General features: G+C 32.9%; 1 protein-coding gene and 3 long non-coding RNA genes across 6 annotated transcripts; 1 reads left to right on the forward strand and 3 right to left on the reverse strand.

Annotated features, from left to right (window-relative positions):
- Positions 1-1,887: 1,887 nt before the first annotated feature.
- LOC126876249 (uncharacterized) lies at positions 1,888-3,823 on the reverse strand. Its single transcript, XR_007694041.1, has 2 exons — positions 3,694-3,823; positions 1,888-3,531 (listed from the first exon to the last, which is right to left on the reverse strand). It is a non-coding gene; the product is annotated as an uncharacterized LOC126876249 (long non-coding RNA).
- An 83-nt stretch (positions 3,824-3,906) lies between these two features.
- On the reverse strand, positions 3,907-5,122 carry LOC126876243 (uncharacterized). 2 transcript variants are annotated; one of them, XR_007694032.1, is made up of 4 exons: positions 4,885-5,122; positions 4,577-4,672; positions 4,222-4,500; positions 3,907-4,146 (listed from the first exon to the last, which is right to left on the reverse strand). It is a non-coding gene; the product is annotated as an uncharacterized LOC126876243 (long non-coding RNA). The 2 variants fall into 2 exon arrangements; XR_007694031.1 differs by having other exon boundaries at positions 4,577-5,122.
- Positions 5,118-13,129, forward strand: LOC126876228 (uncharacterized). The gene is made up of 5 exons (XR_007694016.1): positions 5,118-5,631; positions 10,290-10,474; positions 10,876-11,044; positions 11,319-11,552; positions 11,704-13,129. It is a non-coding gene; the product is annotated as an uncharacterized LOC126876228 (long non-coding RNA).
- Positions 5,572-7,608, reverse strand: LOC126876201 (venom serine protease Bi-VSP-like). 2 transcript variants are annotated; one of them, XM_050639069.1, is made up of 5 exons: positions 7,469-7,608; positions 7,200-7,397; positions 6,936-7,031; positions 6,710-6,864; positions 5,572-6,381 (listed from the first exon to the last, which is right to left on the reverse strand). In XM_050639069.1, exons 1-5 carry the CDS (start codon positions 7,485-7,487, stop codon positions 6,226-6,228), a joined length of 624 nt encoding a protein of 207 aa, XP_050495026.1. In that variant the 5' UTR covers positions 7,488-7,608; the 3' UTR covers positions 5,572-6,225. The 2 variants fall into 2 exon arrangements, with proteins under 2 accessions (XP_050495026.1, XP_050495025.1); XM_050639068.1 differs by lacking the exon at positions 7,469-7,608 and having other exon boundaries at positions 7,200-7,435.
- Positions 13,130-17,523: the final 4,394 nt, after the last annotated feature.

Genomic DNA, 17,523 nt, shown 5'->3' on the forward strand with positions numbered 1-17,523 from the left:
AGTTACCAAATAGTTGTCAAGTTATTTGTTGTAAATACGAGCGTTGCATTTAGTTTTCCTGTTAATCAAACATCGTTTCTCTGTCTAACTAATATCTGTATTTTCAATCCATTATTAATAAATTATAATTAATCGAACAAAATTACACCTTTAATATATTCCGATATTACATTACCGTGATGTAATATTTATCATGCTTATTTTGTACGTAAAACGAATCGTTGGAATATTCCCGAAGCTAACGAAGCATTTCCCAAAAGTTAAACCGAAGAGATTAACGCGAATAGTTAAGTGAAATTTTTCCATTAACTTGCTGACCAACCGGCAAATAAAAAATCATAAAAATTGTTTCAATGTGTTGAGGTCACGCATAACTTCTTTTTTCATTGACGATTACCAAACAGGTAAAATTTCGAAATTGTACGAAGGCCACGTGACCAGATCGTATTGGAATTTGAAGTGCATGGAAAAAGACAACTCGAAGTACAAACCTTGAGCTGTACTACTCGAAGTACAAACGTGAACTAATGGATGCAGAAAAGCAATTAACGCCAAACATCCGAACAGCATCTTGGAGCCCGTCATTGTTCTGAAATAAAAGAAGTGACGAATTAAAAAGACGCAGGACTAATAATAATAAAGGAAACTTAGTTCGTATTATAAATTGAATTTACATCAGAAAAGAAGCACGATCAAGCGAAACAGATCGTAGAAATGACAAATATCATCGATATACGTTTCAGTGTAATTTCACTTTTGAAAATTATTTAGTTTAATACGATCGTATTCATCGCTCCGAAACTTTCATTGTGCTGCAATTTGTGCTGCGTCTTTTTAATTTCTCTATCTTTCTGTGTTTTCGGAAAAATTACTTGAAAGATTAAGAATTGCTTGCCTTATTTTATTTTCGATTAGTTAGGATTTGATTATTCCAGGTAAGGTTTATTATTTATAACAGGTTTTATCACTTGTTTATTATTTAGGAGTTTGTTATTTTAGGATTAGTACCTTTTAGGATTTCTTATCCTTCGAGTTTCTGTTTCAGATATCTAGGTCTATTTCAAGATGTTTTATTACATTAGGATTATTTATTCGATTAAGATAATTTAAGAGTTTCACAATGTACAAAGAAATAATCGCGTGAAATTTAGATTTATGCTTTAAACGTATTAAACACGCGGTAATTTCAATGTCTATAGCCTCGAACGTGTTCTGATTAGTTGTGTCATTGTCTGTGACATTGAAATCACAAAAATCCATTGCAAGTGTGCTGTCATGCAATGTGGATGTAATTGGGTTTTTTGGGGTTAGGTTGGGGTTAGGTTGTATCATTTGATTTGTACAGTACTGTTTTAACGCAAGGACAGGAAAGTTATTATATATTTCCCGTCCATTATTTGAATCGTTGTGAAGTGTAACGAATTATATTCGATTCGAGGAGATGTTAATGAATTAGCCATTTCATATGTAATTACATGGAAATAAAAATCATTGCAAAAATAATTGATCTAATGACAACGGAATTTCCAATATTTTTTTGTTTCGTCACGTCTTTTTCGTAATATATCTTTTATAGGTACGTGATTTATTAATCGTTCGAATGGAAATAATTATTCGTATAATATTCAAACGATTCTAGCCATAAAATAAATTAAAACGATACCTGTCAATGATATGCAATCTGCGTATGACGTCAACCTCGATCTATGCTTATACAAGAAATTTTATCAATCAATGACTAGATATACAATAATCAAATATTATAAAATTTCCTGAAAACCTTTAAGTGTTAATATCTTTAATATTTGCAAGTTATTGTTTAGCGCTAATTAGTTAGAATGTAACAAGTGGTGTACCAGAATTGAGATAATTAAGCCACACGAACAATCTTATTTAGATCTTTTTAATTTTTTAATTCTCTTTTGCTCTAATACTTCGTAAAATTAATCTTCATTAGCTACTACACTTCATAGAATAACAAGAGATAATTTTTCTTATATAACGTTTCATTCATAAAATCTATCATTAAAGTATATCTTCATAAAAATATCATTCCATACTAACGGTATATTTGGTGTCATACGAGATAACAGTTACCAGTGATGACATATGTAACTTTATAAAGATATCTTGTTTTATTATATATTAAAAGAATGTACTCATTGCTGCTATATTTCAGATGAAAAAAAGGAGGCAATGATTTTACAGTAAAATCGTTCGTTTACAACTGATTCATTTACATTTCATGATAATACTGTGCATTCTGAATATGCTATGATTTGGTTTAAAATAATAAATAGTCCATTCTTGCATACTATTGCTCCAGCTTTACTTGTATTTTCCATATTGGTATAAATAGAAAGACAATTAATGTCGTTCGAGTCTATTTTCGGATCATTTATATTACGTTTAATCCATATAGTTATTATATGAGACATAGTATCGTAAAATTTGGAAGAATAAAACGTTCGTACAGGAAGTACATTTTATAAAAACTCCAACAAATCTGCGTGTGCACCTAAAATACAAACTGATAGTGATTGTTCATAAGTTTATATACATTATCTAATGTCAATCGAAGGTATCAATTCTTTTTCTCCATAAGAGTACTTTTTCATTTATATGTGTTCAAAAATACATGTGTTCAACCGTGAAGCATATGTCACCTACAACGAAAAAGAGTTTTCCTATACTTAATATTTCCTTTATATACCTATGAAAGTCTATTCTTCGCGTAGTATGAAATTATGAATAAATCTGGAATATTGTTCAATCTGAAAAGAAAAATAACTTATTGACATCATTCATTGATACGAGATTAAGAATGTTTGTTTTGTCTTGCAGAAAAAGAAGGCAGCCCTCCCTTTCTTTTAATGTGAAATAGAAAGCGAAAATTTGAAAACAGATTTTTTGGAAATTTACTTGCAAATATCGTTTTCAATATCGTGATTTTCTTCCCAATGGTACTGTACTTTCAAATTTTCCAGTATCCCTCTAAAAACAAAAAGTCGAACCTCGTTATTGTTAACGTAGGCATTACAAGGAAGAGAAGTATTAGAAAGCAGCTCCTTTTTATTATGGATTTCTTTATAATCATGTAAATAAGAAATTCCGGAAATTTTTTCCTCAAGAATTTAATTCTTGTGTTTTGATTGATAATTATTACACTGCATACTAACTTTTCGCATACTGTTCGCGTCTAACAGTTTCCTAATAATAACTACTTCAAAATTACATATGTTCTTGCACGAATTCAAAAGTACGTATGATACAATTACAATTGATTCTAAAATAATAATTATTTAAAGATATTAAGATACTAATTAAACGTTTCACTGTATTTCAAAATCTGGAACAACAAATTTTTATTTATAAAAAATGAAACTGTCTTTATATATTCTTTGTCATGATGCTATTTCTTATTACCGTGTCGACATTTTTTAAAATTCATTTTGTTATCTCTACGCAATACGAAAATTCATATACTGCTTAATATTTTTTGCATATTATCCATCCACCGCATGATATCTTCTGAAAAATCAAAATATTAATGTTATATTATTACAATGCTTCTTAAATATCAATTTTTGACAAATTTGAAATCCAATATATTTTGCACAATTATTATTTATCAAAAAATTCCAAGTTAGTAACTTTCTTTTCAAATGGCAAATAACATATACTTTGACTTACCTGTAAGTTTTTGTTCCTAATCATCATTTCCTCTTATAGAACATCATTATTGTTCTTATAATTACTACCAGTGTCATAGATATTGTAGTGGCTACAACTGAATTAATAGAAAATGATAAATAACTGTGTATAACACTAACACATAATTGTGTATAACAATGACACATAACTTTTACTTACATATCTGTCGATAAGGGATTACTTACTGTGATATCCTGTTGATGTTTCTTAAGGCACTTGATTAGGTGCGATACGGTATCATTCCTTATGGTATACTGTAGATAAGTATTTTAGAAAATAACAAGAATAAATCTAAATTATTCAGAGGTTCCAGTTTCGGCTTAGACATAAATACAGGACCATTTGCAAAGAAGAAAGGGTGCGTTTCTACAGCCTCGTTATAGTAACCATGAATACCAATCTCTGAATTACTGGTTACTAAACATAAATATCCTATAAAATTTAATATATTTCTTTAATTTTTAATACATACATGAGTTAGTAGTTCTAAATTATGAATCATCCTACCTGTGATATTACGCTTTTCCTTATAATATCATCACTCGAGTGAACAACATTAAGATCATGTAAACCATGTCATCCTATCTTACTGTGAAGATACTTAGTTATGTTATCTAACATTATAAAAATATCATCAAATTCAAGTCCTTTTATTCACATCACATGGCCACGACGATCTGGTTCTTCGTTATATAATGTTCTAAAATTTGTCGTATATATAGGATGTACAAACCGTGATATCAAGGTATCAGTTCTTCCTTCCCAAGGGACAGTTTCATTAAAATTCTGATAGAATTAAAAATTAATTATTAATATTCTAACAATCATATATGTTAAATACGTTATAGTCAACGATATATACCTGAGCGAATGTAGGGGTGATTCCTTGATAATTATAAATGTCATCAGCCCACATCATTGTGCCACTTCTTTGTACTCCAGCCTCTAGATTAACAGCCTAAACAAACATACGAAATTTTATAGAAGCTGTACAAAATATAGTATATATGCGCAATATTGAAGCGTTCAAGGGGATATAAAGGTAATGTACATCACATACACGTGTACTCTCATGCAACAAAATACAATTAGATTTAATAGTATAAGCTCTTTTATTCATCATAATAGATTGGAAATTTAAGTGTCTTACGAGGGTGAGTAAAAAGTTACCCGCTCTGTCGGTGTAGAATTTATTTTAAGCAATTGTCAAAAAAGACATACATCATTTTTTGACATAATCACTCGATTTCTGTATACACTTTGTCCATTTGCCGAAGGACCTTTGTATTTTCTCATTAAAAAATGTTTTGGGCTGAGCTGCGAACCACGAATGCATCGTCGTCTTCACCTTTTCATCAGCTTTTTCGGCATCCATCTCGCACAAACTTTTTAAAATCCAAATCTGTCGTGCACTATTGCATAAGCAGAGCCGTGGCTGATTTGCAAATGATTTGCCACATTATCCAGTGTCACTCGTCTATTCCATAGAGCATAAGTTCATGAGCACGTTCAATGTTGTCATCGTGGATGTGGACGGGCGTCCAGCTGTTTTTTCATAACACTCGTGCGATCTTCTTTGAACTTTTGTGCCCATTCAAACACACTTCGTGACAAAACACTTTCTCCATAATGTGCATTAAATCTTTGATAAATATAGGCATCAAACATAACCTCCGACCACAAGAAACGAATCACAGCATCCTGCACTGTTTTCCTGCAAATCACCATTGCAAAGCGCCATTACTCGCGCAACGGTCACAAACGAATTGACGTAACACAAAGAAACCTGCGCAACAGCACTGAACAGATATTGACGTCATACGAAGAGTGCAGATGGATCAATACGGTCGACAGAAGTTTTAACTATCTGGAGTGCGGATAAATTTTTACTGAGAGTCGTATAGGAATCTATAATCTGTAAGTACACCTTTGGCTGAATGGAAATTTCTCTTACATATAGTCAAAAATGCAGAAACTGTGTATTGAATTGGAAAGTGATAAAAAATAAGTGAAGTTTCGAGGTTGCATGTGATTGCATGAGTACACAGGACGTTTTTAGCGAATAAAAAATAATTTTGAAAGACACGAGACTTATCTTGTATTTTATGCACTCTCTGTGTCCGAATTTCCAGAAGCTCTCTATCTTATGAAGTGTTTTAGATTAGCCGGAAAATTTTGTACGTACGTACAAGAAGTATACGATCTAAGTGGAATATTCCATTATTCTCTTGATACAACAGAAACGAAATTTACAGAACTTCTCAGAAAGTTGGTTTATTATTACCAAATTAATAGAATTAATACACGTTTATCATCTTTACATACCTAAGTCGTGGAGGTTTATCGTGCGTAAAAAATTAGTGTCGTTTCAAAGTTACATTTCGTACATTTTAAGCCTATAATTTGTAACGTACAAAACAATGTAAATTTGAGCTGTTTCTTATCTCCACAATAAGAAAATCCAACTTTACGTTTTTTACACAATGATATTTATGGAACAGTAATATCATATTATTGCATCGCTTGGAGAATGAAGTCAAGGTACGATGTGACCCTAGTGTAAACGCTGGGATACCCAGCTGTGCCGCACTTATAAGCATAAGACACAATACCTATTAAATACGAGGTTAATTCATGTTGTATCAGCAGTGGTCCGCCGCGGTCAGCCTGAAAGGATCGTTAAATTTTTAATCAAAGATACTGAAATATATCGATCGAATTGTATTGAAATTATACTTATATACAGTAATAATCTTCTATTGATTTGTGTATTGAAATACTCCAATTTATAACGTACATGTTATATGTATTTTGAGCAAAACTAAGATTAGAAGGAAATTAGATTAAATACCATAACGAGGTGTGAGAAGTGGGCAAAACTATTAAATTGTGTTTATCTATTATTTTTAATGTTTAAGACGTCGATTTGATGTTAATTCGAATCGACGTGTCTTCAGATACCGTATAGTTTGTAGTAACTCTGTAACTTAATTACCGTACAAGAATCCTCTCCACCCTGAGCATGTTCGGCGCATATTATACCATCAGTGATATCAGGTGCATTAGGAAATTTGGAATAAGCTATTTTGCATTCGGCGTTCTTAATCACTGGCATTTGTACTTCCATTAATGCATTACGTCGTGGTCGTCCTACGAAGAAAATAAGAAAGATATTTAAGACTGGAACTATTTAATTTTATTATAAAATTGATATCACTTACTATATCTTAATGCTCCCCATCCAGCAACAAGGGGGTTATAGCCGACGAAGTTGCTCTTTCGTAGGGGCTCTTTCGTACAAATGGGATATACGTACCCTGAAAAATAAAAAAATAAATGAAAATGCAGGAAACGAATGACCAAAAGTATGAGAAAGAATTATACACGCTTTATGACACAATATATGTGTACAGTAAGAAATTTCAGGATATGATACTTCAGTAATACTCAATAGCATATATATATATATATATTTGAGGACTTACTCGAAAATGGCACCTCCTCCACCAATCTAAGAATGGCAATATTATGATTGTGTATGTTTTCTATTCCATCCATATGTGCACAATGTGCTGCGGTCAAAACATGCCTAGCCGATATCAGGGAACCTCCGCACTTCCATAGTGGTTTGTCTGGGTTTCGGGGATTACGAAAACCTAATGCAGCGATCCATGGCCAAGCGCCTAAAATGCAATAGTCATAGTTGTGAATATACATAATTTTTTCTCACATAACGGGTAACAACGATTATTACCTATTCGATATTCGATCATACAGCAGACGATAAGTACATACGTACAAATACTCTGAAATAGAGATTTGATAAAGACAGAAATTAAATTTTTATTCCAGTGGAATACAAATTATTAAATAATTCTATATAATTTCTATTTGAACTATACTGAACTATAAAGTTCAAACGTGTAATTTCTGCCCTAACAGTTTTTGATCTCTATCCATATTATTACTCCTATATCAATTTTTTATTTCAAGCAAAAAGATACTCTTCCTAACATGAAGTAAAAGAAAGAAATAATTCAAGTTAATAAGTAAAGTTACTACCGATAAAATCATAGCATTATTATTTAGTCTAATTGAAATGTACATTGATGTGCTGTTTAATGCCTTTAAAGTTCATTCTTTGCAGTAAATGGCTTATTATTAATCGGAAAGAAAGACATAAAACGTACCAAGTTCAGCTGGTTTACCATCGACCACCCTGGTATGAGAGACGTTGCTAAAACCACAGTATGGTGGTCGCAAAGCCTTATACTTATACACAGTTTTTATTAAAATTTCTCTCTTCTCTTTGTTTGGATCGTTCGGACAGCAAACGATCGTAACATTGCCCTGGTATCTGCACACTGATCGTCTATAAAAATCGGTGGCTGTACGGTACTGTATCTGCCATATTTCTTGCAGAGGTTTACATTTTCTGTAGTCAAGGCACCTGCCTTCTTGATTGTCCGGTGTGGTACATTCTGGATCAAACAATTTTAAAACATTTATACAGTTCAAAGATGCGTAAGAAAGCGACACCGATTACTCAACTTTCGAAGTAAAAGGCCGATCAAGTCCACCGGATTGCCCTACAGACACGTATTAATCCGTAAGAGTTAGTCATCATGTTGATAATAATTATCTAAAGAAACTTTTCACGTGAAAATATAAAATTTTAATTGATTAGATATTGTGTTAGCCATACTTAAGAAAGAAAATGAAAATGAATGAAATGAAAGAAAAGGACTACCTTCAACCTCATGTTTTAAATAAACACTTTGTCAGTTTTGCGGTAAATAAATTCTTAGGAATTCAGGACAGTTTTTAGTGAATCATTTTGTTTCGACCGTTCGCGGAGAGACGCGATCGCGAGATAGCACGTCAACGAGAGTTGTAAGTTCCCGTTACGATTAAATAATCGACGCCACGAACTGATCGATCCCCTTATTTCGATTATGATAATAAGGGTAGTTCAACGAAATTCCACAGAATTAACACAAATAAATTAATGTTTATTTCAACAACTTATTAACTAGAAAGATATAAATGGAACAAAAAAAATGTAACTGCGTTTTGGTTGATAAGTAATGCGCGACATACCACATGTGTTGACGGTTCGACTTCTCGAAAAGTTCTGAACGCCTTTCGATTTTTTTCCTTTTTTCTGGAAGGCGACCCCCACTACGTTCGGATCACGCCACATTCTTTTACTGCGAGGTAAAATACGGGCCACGAGTCGACGTTTCTGGAAGTCGCCCTGCTTAATGAACCATGCGCTTGCCACTACAATGTTTGTTTGCCGGGCAGACGCGACGATCCGTCTGCGACATTATAGTGCCGCGATCGATAGTTAAGAATATGACCTATTGTAAGCCGCATGGCGTAACATTCTCCCCCCGTTGAGAGGGTACCGATCAAACTAGCGAGGTGTGGTTGAAGTTCCCATCTTATTTCGTCTCGGTGGCTAGTTGTTCGGGTTTCTCGAGATCGGGTTGAATTGACAGTGGGACAAGCCTTTTGACGCCCCGATCCAAAATGCTCTTTGCCGTCTGAACTGTAGCTGTCCGGATGACACCATCGGCGCCTGGTTGAACCTTGATAACTCGGCCCAGAGGCCAATGCATGGAGGGAACGTTGTCCTCTCTGAGGATGACGATTGTGCCCTTTTGGATGCTGTGTCCACCCTTGCTCCATTTATTGCGGTTGGTTAGCTCGTTCAAATACTCCTTATGCCAGCGGTTCCAAAAATGTTGTTTAAGCTGTTGGATATGCTGCCATTTGGAGAGTCGGTTCGATGGAATGTCTCTGAAATCTCGATCACGTAAGCACATTAATGAATCGCCAATGAGGAAATGTCCGGGAGTGAGGGCTAGGAGATCATTTGGATCGGTGGAGATAGGAGTTAGCGGGCGGGAATTGAGGACTGCTTCTATTTCTATGATAAGAGTATTACGGTGTTAAGCTCATATGTTTCTGTTTCTCCACTCGCGCTGCGCCATAATATCCTTTGATATTTCCGATCCTCTGGTCGTACGAGGAATTGCCGATACATTTTCTCGATGTCGCCAGTGAGTACGTACTGATGAGCGCGGAATCTAATTAATATACAAAATAAATTGTGAATTGATTCGAGAATATAGGATTTCCCCATTTTCATGATTATCGTGATTTTTGTATAAATATATTTTTTAAGATACTAATAATTAGGTACTTATAAATTAGTATTATCAATTATTTTGCATTTATAATTCCGCCTCTAGTATAAGTGTTAATTGAAAACTAACTTTATGTTTCAAAAAGTACTAGCAAAGTCGTTGAGTAACAAGCCACTGATGCTAACACAAATAGCATTGTCGTAATTAAATATTTCTAAATATTCATTTTTCATTTTGAACCTGTAGAAACAATTTATTATATATACTATTAGCTAAGTAATTGCATATTTAATTAAGTCGAAATATAAAACTTAGTTATTTTAATAATTTAAAAAATAAAAAACTGACAAACATTTCAATTTAATTTATGGTTGGAACAAAAGACAGTTATTCTTCATTAATTGAAATATTGCAATGCAGAGTACTTTCCAAAATACGCCGAGAGTATTCCTGATGGTGAAACGAGCGTTGCTTCATCGAACGCAGCTAAAGAAAACAACATCTATGTAGTTGGTGGTACGATGCCTGAAATAGAGGGCGCTAAATTGTACAATACCTGTACTATTTGGGGTCCCGATGGAACTTTGATAGCAAAACACCGAAAGGTAAGTAATATATTCCTTTATGGCTTTGAATTTGAAAATATTGGGGTGAAGAAAGTGACTCTATCTAGGAATAATTTAGGAATATACATATGTACATACGTATACTATAACCAATTCTATAATTTACGGTTTATAAAATACGTTATGATACGGGAAACGCCCATTTTTGTTGTAATGTGTTTGTTGTTGTATAAATTTTTCACATACTTAAAATATTATTATACTTATTTTTTCTCCTTTTTAAACATTATTAAATGATAAGATTTTTTAATAAAAGAAAGTGATAAAAACGCTGTCAGTTATTAAATAAAAAATAATTAAAGTTTAGGAGTTGGTAACTTTGATATTAAATTACAAAAGTTGCAGCAATAGAATTAGCGACCACATTTTTATGTTATTAGGTACATCTATTCGACATCGACATTCCTAATAAGATTACTTTTCGAGAGAGTGATTCACTCAGTCCTGGTAACTCCCTAACGACGTTCGATGTGAAGGGCTGCAAAATAGGTATTGGCATTTGCTATGATATTAGATTCGAGGAAATGGCACGCATTTATCGGAACAAAGGTACAGTAACTTAATCGATCAATACTTAACTAGCAAAAAATTAAATATCTTTCTTAAATATATTCTATATAAAATTAATATAATCTGTAACTCTGTATAAAAAGAAGCTTAATTTAAAAAACCAGTATATTTGCTGAAAATGAAACAAATAAAAGAATTAAAAGCACAATAAGAGGACTGTCCTCGCATATTCAGAAATGATGGAATGTGAACCGTGCAACTACGAAGTTAATTGGTATTCGGTGGCTTCATATTTCCTGCTTCTCTGGGTTAGGTTGCCAAATGCTGATATATCCAGCGGCATTCAATATGACCACTGGACCACTGCACTGGTCATTACTTCAGCGTTTCAGAGCGAATGATAATCAATTATACGTTGCCTGCATATCACCGGCTCGTGTTCCTTAAGCAAGTTACGTCGCATGGGGACATACACAGTTGACCAATCCCTGGGGAAAGATTCTTTACGATTTGGAAACTCAAGAGAATATGGCAGTCACCGATATCGGTAATTTACAGCTTAAAATTAAAAGCGAGAGATCCATGATGTAATTAATTTTTAGTCTCGTTAATTTATCGATTTAGCCATCTTCCTCTGTATTTGTTGAATTTATTAGTAAGCATTACTTATTACTTCGTATGTTTCTTTTTTCTATCAGATCTAAAAGTTGTTGAGGAAGTAAGGGCTCAGATACCTACATTTTCTCAGAGACGTACAGATTTGTACGACACTGTCTGTAAGAAGGAGTAACTCTACACTAAAACAGAAAATGTTTTTTTATAATATTTCTACTACGATATCCTTTTTTTGTGAATTATTACTAATTTCTTATCATTTGTACTAAATGAATGACTCAATTAAGAAAACCAAAACGTTATAAATAATAATCTGTATATCTTGTGTATCAACATGTAATTGGATATTATAATAATATAGGAATGCTATAATAATATAGGATAATAATATAGGAGAATAGTAATATAGAAAAAAACTACATGCTTTTAAACACCTTTAATATCGATCACATAAATTGTTATAATTCACAATGATTACGCATACATAAAAGACCCCTTGATAGTAAAATTTACGATCAAAAGGCAATTACGTATCGTTTAACAACATTTAATTTATAACACCTTTTAAACATTTAGACAGATTAACACATAACACTTCTTATATATAAACATCAATTCGAAGTTATCAGCTTGGAGAAATTGGTCGATTAATACCTGTAGATTGTCTGTCTCGATGAAAGACTTAAAGAGAGCAAAAACATGATAATGCCGCTAATATAATATTCCTTCTTTCTTGTATCTGTCTGCCTCTCAGGTCGTTTTACTAATTACAATAAGTAATTTCGCCTTCTTTGCGCTCTCTTTTAACGCATTCGAGACCGAAAGAAATTCATATCAGTCAGTAGGCAAGGGTATAGTATACATATTTTATATATAACTTATGTAGTAATGTATATATCATGTTAATTTCATATTTTTTTCAATATAGAATTATTATATATATATATGACTGTACATAATACATTATAGAATAACATAGTATATAATTTTATATTTTAAAAATATGAGGCATACTATTTAAGATTGTCATCGATTTAAAATCAAAGTATGAAAAGGATACCCTGGAGAGAGTAAAACACAGAATCATTCTAACTAAACATTCAGATCGTACCGACACCTAGGTATCGTCTTACAATTAAATCTCGGTCTCGAATGGATTAAAATGAAATACATACTTGCAGCTTCAACATCTTCAATATCGAGAAGATTCAAACTTTACAAATAAATGTAAATTGCGATGTAAAACAACGCGATGTAAAAAGGGAAAAAGGAGGAAAGAAGGAACAGGGAAGCAAAGAGAAGAAACGAATTTTTCATTTTCTCTTGCCAGGAATATAAGATGCTAAGTAATCTTCCTAAGTAATCTCCTCCAGCTTTTTCTAGTTTGATCAATAATTATTAGTACATGTTAGGAAAACAAATAGAATTTTTGTTCTCAAGCGAGGTATAATCTAAATTTTGTATGTACACAAAAATGTTAAATATCTGTAATAAACATGGTATAATCAATTTTTTTACATAAAATTATATTGTATAGGCTATTGTTATTTAAACATTTTAAATTGGATGAAGAAAAAAAATGACGCAAATAAAACGTAGGACATTTTAATTAAAGAGACTAATATAGAGATTTATCTACTTAACTGTGATTAAATCATCTCCACTTAACGCTCTACCTCTTCTATTAATTATGCTTCGTTAAACTATGATTACAGAGGATGGGTTTTTTGATAAAATGACATTCTGACAAATATATATAGATCGATATATATAGATATAGATAGACAAATATATAGATTCTTACAACAGTAGTTATGAATGAACAGTAGTTATTGTATCAATTCCGTTCTTCAGAAGCTTCATTTGTGAAAAGACAATTCGCCAGAATATGGATTCACTGTAGTTATAGCTATAGGATTTCAATCTAGTTGACAGACTTGCTTTACGTAGAGAATATCTGTCTCTTGTTCTACCTTATCGCGATTCTCTCCTCATCTTATACGCTTTGTCGAGCAAAGTAATATTGGCATATATCTCGGCTCTGGTTACAATCATTAGTTTCCGCCTAAACGGTTAGAATCACATAGCTCGCGCTCTACTCTCGTTTATTCAACATTCAGGCCATATGGTCGCATGCGACGAGTTTTATGTTAATTCCGACCGATTACAATACCTTTCTTTCGTTTACAAGGAACGACGAGACTGGCAGTTGCGTGATTTCCAATGCAAAAGCCGCGATATCTGCACGATAACCTAACCTCAACCGATTTTGTTGTACTATTCTTACGTGGACTTCGTTTGTACCACTTTCGTAACAAAAATAGAATACGTAGAACACAGCATTCCGTTATGCGATATTGTCGATTCCTAACATCCGAAAAATCAGAGATAATTATTTCCCTACAGTTGTACATTTGTGTGAAAAATTACGAACGTAAAGTTGTTTGGTGCATGCACAGTCCTCCCCTCCGCTGCATTTGCGTGGACATGCTAGAAAGATTCACTTTTCCACGGTGAAACTGTATGTATTATAATTTCATTTTTACAAAGGTCGAACATCCTACTATGCATAAATTTAATATTAATATAAGCAGGTTTCGTGTTAAGTATTACATCTGACGTATAAGCACACGTGTGTACGAGCCTTGGTTTTAAATGTCTTATAGTAGACACCGAAAAGATTATTCAGTTGGATATCTGACTCAATATCAATATTTTACTAGGAGATAACATGTTAAGAACACGTTGGTGGATGGCATGGGAGATGATGAATGAAGACATACTTCTGTGAGATACATAAAATAGTAGTCAGAACGTATTTTGGCGCTTGGGGACAGCAACAGCTTTTTTTTTTTTTTTATTTATTTGTTGGAATTACAATCAATTCTCGCGTTGAGAATTTTCAGTAATTTTTCTGGCGTGGCGCAGTGACATGGCTGTTTATTTACAATAAGTTAATACTTATTATAGATAGGTATAATTTATAAGTATTATAAGTAAGTGCATTAGCTTAATTTGGATAATTAAATGAATCTAACGTTTAGGTCTAGCGGGTAGTGCCTCTTCAGCCTGCGAATCTGGTCCGTCGTATCGAGTAGTCCAGTGATTAGGGGGTTTCGGTGTTTCTTGACTCTTTTGCTATATCTGTCGCTATATTTTGCTATTTCCTCTTTGACTGTAGGTATCTTGAGGTCGTGATGGATGGTTTCGTTGGTAACATACCAAGGTGCGTCTATTAAGGCTCTTAGCGTTTTCGATTGGAATCGTTGTAGTATTTCGATGTTGGAGTTACTTGCTGTTCCCCATCGCTTCCTATATCCCTATATTCCGTACTTGCTTCGCTTGGTACTTTTATAATTTTCGCAGTTACAATAAAAAATTTAATTCTTAACAGATTAAAGATTTAACCTCTTGCTTTATAGTGTACAATAATTTTTTTTTTTTTTTTTTTTTTTTTTTTTTTTTTTTTTTTTTTTGTATAGGTTATGTGATCCATAGTTTGAGTAAGCAGTACACACACACACACACACACACACACACACACACACACACACACACACACACACACACACACACACACACACACACACACACACACACACACACACACACACACACACACACATATTTACGTGACAAGCTTTCATTTCAATCTATATTTAAGATTAATATTTTATCAGTTTCTGTTCGTAACAACATCGAAGTAGTCAATAAGTTTGAGGAGTATAATTAAGGAAGCTATGAAGCAAGAGGTTAAGAACAAATTCTGAAAGAGGTTATGTACAACTCAGTAGTACTGCTTTACATTACTTTGCGAATTACTTTTCAAGCATAAAAATAGTTTAACAGCCACTTATAGTTACTTCCTTACCATTACATTCATTAAATTCGTTTGATTTTGTAAACTAAATAACCACGCTGACCAGTCTCTTATTTAAAATAGAATTATTTTGTCATATATCCAACAGTTTACTTTCTCTTCGTAAATATTATTAATAATTTTATCAATTTCGTATACTTCCATCCTTCGTATAAGTGACAATAAATCAGAAGAGCTTCATAGCAATATTGAACAACATACAGTCAACTACAGCACCATTAGATACATCCACCATACAGTCAACTACAACACCATTAGATAACAGCAATACAATAGATTATTATTTTCTACGTGTCATTGATTCATCATCATCATTTTCCATTTTTTTAGCATATGTAAAAACGTATCTGACGTAATCTTACCTCGCTCTTTGAGTACAAAAATCCATTCAAATGAAACAAAGGGAAAAGAAATAAGAAAACAAACACTCACATACGAATCTTCATTACATAACTGTATGTACTCCTCGAGGTATAATTACTCAGACACGTTACAGCGTACCTTCTTCGTTCCCTGATGGCTGATGTTGATCGTTGACGTTTATAGTGAAAGAATTTCGTCAACGGCGCCATCTGGATCCCTGTTGAAAAATTAAACTAGCCGCAACAGCACCATTAAGCTCATCACCCAGAGTAGCTTTTGTTGCTGAGTCGTGGAGGAATTATTATCATCAACGACATAAACTTTACCAGTTCCGGTAATGTTCTTCATGTGGTCCAGGCATTCGAACTCGCAACATCGCTTTCCAAGACGAAATTTTTTGCATGTCTGTAGTAAAAAGAAATCGATCAATTGTACAGATCAATCGTCACTCGACTGCTCGAGAATTCAGATCATCCAGAGAATAGAATAGAGACGTGGAAAAATGTAGTGCGATCATCGCAGTGGGAGGAAATAGGGGGATAGGGACCAAATGAATGAACGAGATGTTAAGGACAACTGACGATAAGTTCTTCTTTTGTCGGGAATTGCATGTTTGTGAATGGTTTGTGGGTGGTTAGGTGGAGAGAATTGAAGAGTTTGGAGGTGACTGGAAGAGTGTTTTGGGCAAGGTAGATTGCAGAATGGTTGCGGTAGCATTGTGTTAATTATGGGTTTGTACATGTAATCTTTGTATGTATCACTACATACAACCTAACGTATATTTTTAATAATACATCAGAGTTTTAGTTATTTCATAGCTATGAATTTTATACTCTATAATCTTGACGTTTTATTTCACAGAAGCGTTTGAATATCCATAAAAATTAAATGAACCAATGTATTCATTATCTTATAGAGAAGATATATTATTTTTAATTATGTTCCAATTATTTATCATGATCCTGATTTCCTTATTCTGAAAATTTGAAAGGAAGTTTTGTAGTTTGATACTTTCAGCGACAAAGGGTCAATATTGCTTTAGTATATTTCGTCACATATACATGTATATCTATATGAATTGAGGACTGCTTCTATTTCTATGATAAGAGTATTACGGTGTTAAGCTCATATGTTTCTGTTTCTCCACTCGCGCTGCGCCATAATATCCTTTGATATTTCCGATCCTCTGGTCGTACGAGGAATTGCCGATACATTTTCTCGATGTCGCCAGTGAGTACGTACTGATGAGCGCGGAATCTAATTAATATACAAAATAAATTGTGAATTGATTCGAGAATATAGGATTTCCCCATTTTCATGATTATCGTGATTTTTGTATAAATATATTTTTTAAGATACTAATAATTAGGTACTTATAAATTAGTATTATCAATTATTTTGCATTTATAATTCCGCCTCTAGTATAAGTGTTAATTGAAAACTAACTTTATGTTTCAAAAAGTACTAGCAAAGTCGTTGAGTAACAAGCCACTGATGCTAACACAAATAGCATTGTCGTAATTAAATATTTCTAAATATTCATTTTTCATTTTGAACCTGTAGAAACAATTTATTATATATACTATTAGCTAAGTAATTGCATATTTAATTAAGTCGAAATATAAAACTTAGTTATTTTAATAATTTAAAAAATAAAAAA

This window comes from Bombus huntii, unplaced genomic scaffold (genome assembly GCF_024542735.1).
Source record: "Bombus huntii isolate Logan2020A unplaced genomic scaffold, iyBomHunt1.1 ctg00000067.1, whole genome shotgun sequence".
Lineage (NCBI taxonomy): Eukaryota > Metazoa > Arthropoda > Insecta > Hymenoptera > Apidae > Bombus > Bombus huntii.